This window comes from Lolium rigidum, chromosome 6, assembly GCF_022539505.1.
Source record: "Lolium rigidum isolate FL_2022 chromosome 6, APGP_CSIRO_Lrig_0.1, whole genome shotgun sequence".
NCBI lineage: Eukaryota > Viridiplantae > Streptophyta > Magnoliopsida > Poales > Poaceae > Lolium > Lolium rigidum.
In genome coordinates, this window is record NC_061513.1 from 359,296,210 (window position 1) to 359,305,562 (window position 9,353).

At 46.5% G+C, this 9,353-nt stretch overlaps 1 protein-coding gene across 1 annotated transcript; it reads right to left on the reverse strand.

The window, feature by feature from the left end:
- Window positions 1-3,013: 3,013 nt before the first annotated feature.
- On the reverse strand, window positions 3,014-5,018 carry LOC124665110 (cytochrome P450 71A1-like). The gene is made up of 2 exons (XM_047202511.1): window positions 3,860-5,018; window positions 3,014-3,727 (listed from the first exon to the last, which is right to left on the reverse strand). Exons 1-2 carry the CDS (start codon window positions 4,880-4,882, stop codon window positions 3,104-3,106), a joined length of 1,647 nt encoding a protein of 548 aa, XP_047058467.1. The 5' UTR covers window positions 4,883-5,018; the 3' UTR covers window positions 3,014-3,103.
- Window positions 5,019-9,353: the final 4,335 nt, after the last annotated feature.

Genomic DNA, 9,353 nt, shown 5'->3' on the forward strand with positions numbered 1-9,353 from the left:
TGCTTCTCTACCAATTTAACTTTCTTTTCTGTTTACTTTCTAAAAGCATCAAATATATCATATTTATGTTTCAGAAAGAAAGGCCACACTTTTCTGGAGTAATCATCTATGATAGTAAGCATGTAATTTGCACCACCAAGAGAAGTCTGCGGGAAGGTCCCCACACATCAGCATGCACATAATCTAGAATCCTTTTAGTGGTATGAACGGAAGCATTGAATTTAACTCTTTTATGCTTACCACAAATGCAGTGCTCATAGAACTCAAACTTACTTAAATTGCAGCCATCCAGCAGGTCTCTCCTGTGTAATTCTGCCATGCCATGTTCACTCATATGTCTAAAACGCATATGCCACACATTAGTTTTACCAGGTTCATCAGGAATAACAGCAGCAGTAATACCAGACAAAGTGCTACCTCTAAGAACATATAATTTTGCAGAATTCATATCACCAATCATCTGAACGAGAAAACCTTTTGATACCTTCAGAACTTCGCGAGAACCAGAGTGTTTGTACCCATCAACATTAAGGGTACTGAGAGAGATCAGATTTCTGGCCATGCCAGGTATGTGTCTCACATCTGTCAGAGTGTGTGTCATCCATCAGGCATCTTGATCTGAACGGAGCCAATGCCCACGATCTCACGTGGGTTGTTATCTCCCATACACACAACATCTCCACTCTGCACAAACTCATAAGAACTGAATCAGTCTTTGTTACAGCAAATATGAAACGAACATGCAGAATCAAGGATCCACACATCATTACCAGAAACACAACAAGCAAATACAACTAGATAATATCCATCCGAATTATCACTGGAAACAACAGCAGCCTTACCATCATCATCAGATTTGTTTTTCGGTTGGTAAGTACCGTTTGTTTTCTCTTTGTTCTGCAACTTTCAGCAATCATCAATATTGTGGTTAGTTCTCTTACAATACTTGCAGAACTTACCATCTCGTCCGTTGGACTTTGAGCGACCTCTGTCGGTCTTGCTCTTATCTCTATTGTAGTTGTTGTAGTTGTTGTTTCTGTTCTCGGTCCTGCCTCGGACCTGCAGTGCTTCTACCTTAGATGACAAACCCTCTGCCTACACCATAGATTTCATCTTTTCCCTCTGCTGGAGGGCCTCATAAACTTAGGCAAGGGTTAGTTCATCACGGATGTATAACAAGGTGTCTCGAAAATTCTCAATAGAATTAGGCAATGAGACTAGCAGTATAAGAGCGAGATCCTCATCCTCATAACTTACCTCCATGGACAGCAAATCAGAAACGATCTCTCTAAAGATCGATATGTGATTCATCACCGACACACCTTCTTGCATCTTATGCGAGAACAACTTCATGTTCACGTGCATCTTACTGGTTAGATCTTTGGACATGCAGATGGAATTCCAGTTTCAACCACAACGCCGTTGCGGATTTCTCAGACATCACTTCCTGTAAGATATTGTTGGATAGATGAAGTTGAATTAAAGAAAAAGCCTTAAGGTCTTTCCTCTTTTCATCGTCGGTCCAGGTCTTGGCATCTTTCTTGCCAAATCCATCAAGAGCTTCATCCAAATCAGAAGATTTGGTAAGGATTGCCCTCATCTTCACTTGCCACAGAGAAAATCTCGTGGTTTAATCCAGCTGCGGTAGATCGAACTTGAAGAAAGACATGTCGCAAACCCTAGGTTGAAACTTGGGCTCTGATACCACTTGTTATAAAAGCGACAAGCAAATAACGAAGAACGAAACAAGAACACACGCAGGGACACAAAATTTTAACGTGGAAAATCCTCTCCAACAAAGAGAGGTAAAAACCAGGGGGGCAGCCAGCAAAACTTCACTATATTGGGGAGTGTTTACAAATATCGTAAGATATCTTATAATCTGATAAACCCTAACTAGCGGCTTACAAGATGTATTTATAGACGGTGGCGCCGATCCATACCCGTGATGGGATTCGCTCCGCTCGTCAGAAGTTAGCCTCTATTTAGTATATGAATTTGGATCACAATATAACAATGTCAAGTTCAAGATCTGACCTAAAGATATATGTGCCTTTTCATCAGTCCTATTTATATGATATTTCCGTATGTCCAATCTAAATACAAGGGAGAGTGCTAGATCATCGATTCAATAGATACACAATACAGAGGAGGCGTTTTCGGGCATATGATCATTTGCACTTATTATGCAAAATAACTAAAAACAATTTTAGAAATGTTAAAAAATTCGGACATAAAATTTATGGTGTACATTGTAACATTTTATGTGCGTACACAAATTTTCGTGAAAAACAAAATTTTATGTGGCATGTGTAAAAAAGACAAAAATATCTTGTACGTAGTCCTGTTGTAGCATCAAAAAAATTTACAGGAGACAGAAAAAAAGAATTTTTTCTGGAAACTTGTATATAAACATAAAATGTTTAGATATACATGCAAAATTTTATTTCGAAATTTTTGACACTTGAAAATATATTTTCACACAACAGGTTCATATGCTCGTTGAGTCAAAGTGGATTTTCCTACACAACACCCTCTAGTTTCGTACAGTAAATGCACAGAAAGTAGCACCTTAATTAAAGGGAGCGAAGTGGATGCACCCGGGTGCACGTGCACCTTATTATGTATTTTTTTTAAATACTATTTTAAAGTTTTAGAAAATTTTCAAAAATACACACATGTATATATTATGGTGACACTTACTTGTGCAGGTTTTGGCATAAAAATGAACATGTGTGACCTAATATAAATGTGAAAATGAAAAATTATATTTATGTGAACAATACAAACCAATGATTATAATATCATTTGGACATTGTGTCATTTCCGTGTAGATCACATACAATCTTATTTTTCTGCGAAAACTTACACAAGTAAGTATCAACATAATATGTACATGTAAATTTTTATTTCAATTTAAAAAAAAATTCTAATAGCATTTTTTCAAATATTGATGAAAACAGGTTTTTTTTTTTTTAGAGAAATAGGGCAACTGATGAAAACAGGTGCACATGCACTCAAATTCATCCTGATATTTTCCCTTAACTAAGTCGTCTTCAAGCAATCCCAAGTTTCCAACGTCCCAAGTCCAGGAGCAACTTGATCAAGGAGACCACGGCTTGGCAACAAGGCACAGGTTGGCCTTGAGACGTACAGATAGCCCATACAGCTCGCTCATGTCCAACTTCGATGCCTTGGCCGCCGCCGGCAGCTCCCAGTCGAAATGGTACAGCAGGCTCGCAAGGGCCAGCTCGATCGATGGCACGGCGAAACCAACCCCGGGGCACCCTCTCCTACCGGCGCCGAATGGCACCGACCTGAAGTCGCCATGCCCCACCTCGTACTCCGTCGGGCCATCCATGAACCGCTCCGGCATGAACTTATCGGCGCGCTCCCACGTCTCCATGTCGCGGCCAATTGCCCACGCGTTGATCACCACGCGCGTCCGCGCCGGCACGTGGTAGCCTAGCAGCTCTGTGTCCTCGAGCGTCTCCCGGGGTAAGAGGAGCGGCAGAGGCGCGTGCAGTCGGAGTGTCTCTTTGATCACCGCCCTGAGGTAGTGCAGCTTGCCGAGATCGTCCCCGTTCATGTGTTTGGTGCCATTGCCGACGACGGCTGCTCGGATCTCGTCCTGGAGCTTGCGCATTTCGGTTGGATGGTTGATGAGCTCCGCCATGGCCCATACCAGAGTGGTGTAGGTCGTGTCGGTCGCAGCGGCGAACATATCCTGTCCCACCATGCAAACACATGAAGTTAATGGAAATGAAGTCTTGAGACCATGTGGTTTCCGTTTCACTGATCGTGAAGGATTGACATCCTAGCAAAAGCGCAAAACGTCATGTTTGCCAAGGTTACGTACCAGGACAATGGCCTTGATGCCGACCGTGTCGAACTGGATTCCTCCGGCATCCTCTCCCGCCTCGCTCACGTCCAACAGAACGTCCACGAAGTCCCGGTGATCTTCCTCGCCTTCGCCAACAAGCCGTCCTCCGGTGAGACGCCGCTGACGGTGGTCCGCTATGACCTGCTCGAGCAACCCGTCCATGATCTTGCTCATGCGCGCCGCCTTGGCGTCCAGTCCCATCAGCGTGTCCACCCACGCCAGCCACGGCACAAACTCCCCCACCGTGGCCGTCCCCAGTAGCTCCTCGAAGTCAGCGAACACCTCAGCCAGGCCACCGTTTATCCCGTAGCCCCCGTCGTCGCCGAACGTGGCCCGCGAGATCACCGCGTTGGTGTAGGAGATGATCTCGTCGGTCAGGTTCACCACGGCGTTATCATCATCAGGCCGCGAGCAGGCGACGCGTCGGACACGGTCGAGCAGCGCGGCGGCCTCCTGCTCACGGACGCGGCCGAACGAGGCGACGCGGCGAGCGCTGAGGAGGTGGAGCACGCACACGCGGCGCGCCTGGCGCCAGTACTCCCCGTAGGGGGCGAAGGCCATGTCGCGGCCGTAGAGCAGCCGCTCCGCCATGCGCACCGCCGGGCGGCTCGCGAAGGCCAGGTCGCGGGTCTTCATGGCCTCCTGCGCTGCGGCCGCCGAGGAAGCCACAATGGTGGGCACGCCGCCGAGGCGTAGGAGCATGACAGGACCGTGCGCCTCGGCCAGAGACCGGAGCTTCCGGTGCGGCAGGGGACCAAGAAGTGGGAGGTGGCCGAGGATGGGAAGACCCCACGGCGACGGAGGCAACCGTTTGCCGCCATTGCTGCCGAATGGACGACGAGACTTGTTGGTGAAGAAGAGGAGGAAGGAGAAGATGGATACAAGCAGGGTGAAGACGGGGATGAGGAAGGGTGAATGCAAGAATGCAACAGGCGACGACACGTCCATCGTATGCATATCAAAATTGCGAGTGCAGCCGTGCAGATGCACTCTGCTCATGTTTATGTACTTGACGATGATGCGTGCCTGGTCGAATCTTGCTAGTTTTGCGACGTGACGTGCGTGTATTCTACTGAGTAGGCAATCACAGTAGGTTACCCTTCGGCGGCCGCCCTTTCATTTGTCCTTGTACACTCTCTAGCCTTATCGCCTCCAAAGACAGACCCGTCGAGATCTAAATCCGCGACCCCACGGTGACGGAGGCAACCGTCTGCCGCCATTGCCGCTTGAGGAATGACGCTTCTTAGAGAAGAGGATGAAGGAGAAGATAGGCACAAACAGAGTGAGGAGGAGGAGAGATGGATGCAAGAATGCAAAAGGCGATGTCTGCACCGCAATATTGCAAGCGCAGGTACCTTGCTTTCTTTGCCACGTGTTGTGCGTGTTTGAAGCTTCTTTTCAACTTTACGTGGCGTGCGTGTATTCTAATGGACGCATGCATGTGTAATCAATCGCAATAGGGTGTACCTTGGGTGGACGAACATTTCATTCGTTCCTGTCCACTCTAACCTTATCGCTCCAAACGCGTCCATCCCTTTCATAATCTCGGTCCCGAATAAGTACAAGTTTCAAAAACAAAATCAATCTTCAAACGAAGTAAAATCAATCTTGCGGCGATCAGGGCCATCTTTCCTGGCCTCTCACAATGCGTTGACTCTCTTAGTATGGTTATAGGTACTAGTGATGTATGTTAAAAAAAATAACGTGAAAAAATTGGACAAATTATTACTATACTAGCACAAATACCAGTGCTTTGCTACGGATTAAAAAAAATTAGGCTATGAGAAATTCAAGAAGATGCTCAAGGACGTACCAAACTAACATACAAAGCCTAATCTACCCATGAATCGAAACGCCAGGTTCCCTCAAACTACCAACAACCTCTCTCTGAACTCATCAATAATTTTGGTTTTTACCGCTCTCATAGCCAACCATTGTGCATTAGGAGCCATTGACCATCATAAAAAATAATGACTAACGTTACAGCTACTATTTTTTTGTTGGTAATATGAAGCAAAAGTATCCAAATTGACAAGATGCCACTGCCCACTGGGAAACAATACTTACTGTGCAGACAGAGTTGTTGATCTGGACAATGGCTGTCATTTCTTAATTGTGACTTCAGATGGTCAGTCCGGCAATTCTTGTCAAACACTTTCTTCCTCAGTTTCATACAGGACATATAATACATAGCAGACAAAGATAGCATATATGTACACTATTGTGATGCAATATATGATTTCACTACTAGGAAAAGGCCTAGCCGTAACATTGCTATCAGTGGCGCACAGCTTCTTTGGTGCGCCACTAGTAGTTAGCAGTGGCGCACCAAAAAACATAGCAGTGGCGCACTGCTTTTGAGGTGCGCCACCACTAAAGGTCGGCCGGATCACACCCATGTCTCAAACTTAGCAGTGGCGCACCTCTTAATGGTGCGCCATTGCTATATCTGTTAGGAGTGGCGCACTTCTATGTAGTGCGTCATTGGAAAATGCATGTTCGTGTTAGCTATAGCGCACTCGTAGGCAGTGCGCCATTGATGAGTATATGTCTCAATTCGAACAATCGCATCAAACCGAACAGTCAAGGCACGCGTCCCACGTACGACCCCACTTCGTCCCACTACCGCACCAGCCGCAGTCCCCATGAATCCTATCTCTTCACCCCACGTCCATATTATTTCTATTTGGATCCCACGTCCCCAACCCACGCACATGGCCCCACCCACCCACCGCAGTCTTCACCCCACGAATCCTATCTCTTCACCCCACGAATCCTATCTCGTCGCTCTCGTCCTCTCACCACGAATCCTCCGGCAGTGTGGCGCTATCGAGCAAGCCACGCGCGTCGCCAACCCACGTGCACTCGTCCTCTCCCCACGTCCCCAACCCACGCGCGCTCCGGCGAGCAAGACAGCCGCGTCGCCGCCGCGGTGACAGCGCGAGGGCTGGAGCGTCGTGCAGGCGAGCTAGGGGCGAAATCTGGTGCTGGGCGCCTCGGAGACGACAAAGACGCCGCCTCCCGCGCATCCTCGTCACCGCGCTTCGCCGCGTCCGCGACCACGAGCTCCTCCACAAGCAGGACTACACTCGCCACGGCCGCTGCGGTCGATTCTTGCGCGCTCACCACGGTCGCCGTCGTCGATTCGTGCGCGGTCACCACGTCCGAACTCCGGTAGAGCCGGCCTCTCCACGACAGTAGTATCGGCAAGGCCTATGCGGTACTACCGGCCTGGCCTTTGCCTGTCGGTCTCCGTCTCCGCTCCGTCTCTCCTTCTCCACTCCGGTCTCGTCTCGGTCGTGCATAGGGAGGTGAAGAACAGGGATTCCTGGAGGCCGGCGGAGGATTCAAGGCTACGACAGTAGCTCCTCCGGTAGGGTGCGCCGACGAGGCCGTACTGTGCGGCCGCTACATCCACGCCGCCAACCGCCTCGCCGGGAAGCACGGCCGCCGCCGTCGAGTCTGGCGGAGGAGCTCAGAGGATTTGATTGCGCTTTTTATTTTTTTTAGGGTGCTTACGGCGAAGATTAGAAACTTTTGTTGTATTAGAATGTAACTAGTCTAATTTGTAATAAAATAAAAGTGCTCATTTGTAAACCGGTCAATGCAGATGCGCGACCCACACCATTCACTGCCTGCCACACCCAGGCCCGTGAGGCCTTTTTTATTTTTTTTATTCAGTAGCAATGGCGCACCTTCATATCTGCAGTGGCGCACCCTATATTTTTTGCTGTGGCGCACCTTTCATATCTAAAGTGGCGCACCCTATATAGCTTACCAATGGCGCACCTACTAGTGCGCCATTGTTATGTACCCTTACTAATGGCGCACCACTAGTGCGCCACTGCTAAGAGTTAGCAGTGGCGTGATAATAGTGGCGCACTACTAGTGCGCCACTGATAGCTAAAACTAGTGCGCCACTAATAAGCCTTTTTCTAGTAGTGTTTGCACCATTTTGGCCTATGCAAACTCAACGTCAAACTCAAACCCCTACTCTCGCAAGGGGCAGATAAATATCACACTCTTCTACAACAAAACTGTGTACTAAGGCAGAAACAGCAGATGACATTGACTCAAGTTGCATCTACAATATAAAATACAAATCTTTCAGTGCGATCAATGAGACCATATCAAAATTGGCAGTGTCCTAAATCATTTGAAGATCCATGTTTAAAATTATAGATCCTATTCTTATTGATTCAGTTTGTTCATACGATCTTTTACGTAACAACATTAGGGTAGGAGTTTGGCCTTTTCCATGTCAATGAAACTATTATTCCTTAAGATATAAGGTGTTTTTTTTTTGTACTGGAAATAAAATCTGCCGCCGTGAAAGTGGCACAAATGATATCCTATAGTTTGGAAAAAGTAATAGGACTATGAAGTAAAACAGAGCTATATGGAACAATCATTCCAAGGTTCTATACTCCAGAAAACTCATTATACTACTGGTGAGTTTGCTATTTCCACCAACACTACTTTTGTTGTATACCACTACCACATCACTACATATCTTTTGAGAAGTGCAAAGTAAAATATAATGTGTCCCTATGGAATCTCATATGTAATCAACACACAGGGCCGGTCCTGAGATTTTTAGGGCCCGGGGCAAAATTAGAACTTTAGGCCCCCTTATTGCAAACAAGAAAATAATAATTAATATGTTTGTATATAAAAGTATTACCAATAAACACATAAAATGTATAAATAGCAATATTACTATAAAGTTGTATGCAAATCTAGCCATCACATTGGCTAGCTGGCCTGGTGTGGTCCCTGCTTGTGGTGACCCGGCATACCACTGCATGGTGTAGTATGCAAGTCTGATATAACACCAATGAAACACCGTTCCACTCGTATTATATCGCTCAGAGTGGTACAACAGAAACATATGCGGGTCCAAGGCATGTCTATAGAATTACAACACATACTCTTTACAAAAGATCCACACAGCCTCCTACTTTACAATGAGGTAAAACTGCAAATAAACTCCAAAAGAACGACTCGTGATCTAATCTTATCACGGACTCTAATTGTAGAGTATTTGACTAGCTATAGAGGCTATGAATAGATTCTAGCTAAGTAGGAGCTAGGTTGAGGAAGCTAGTTCCATTCTATGGCTAAACTAGGTTTTCTCCTTGTTGGATGTGGTATCTGACTCATCTGACAGGGTCCTATCTCTTGAAGTAGTTGTTGACTCCTCGGTCTTCGAGTTGCACTCGTAGCTCCTCCTTCGATGCCTCCATATCTAAGCAGGGGATTTAAGAGTGGGATGAGTACGAGCGTACTCAACAAGTTCATTATAGGAAAGAGGTGTTTAATGCACTAGCTACAGCATTAGACCAGAAAGTCTAATACCAATGCAAGATTTCATAATCATTTCTTCAAAAAGGTTGCTTTTATTCAGAAGAACTATGTCCGTCAGCCTTCACCGGTTTACTAGAACTTCATGGAGTTCCTTTCCGGCCGC

Coding starts and splice junctions, on each gene's coding strand:
- LOC124665110 (XM_047202511.1), bottom strand. CDS start 4,882: ATGAGCAGAGTGCATCTGCACGGCTGCACTCGCAATTTTGATATGCAT. Junction 3,728..3,859: donor GCATCAAGGCCATTGTCCTG/GTACGTAACCTT, acceptor ATGGTGGGACAG/GATATGTTCGCCGCTGCGAC.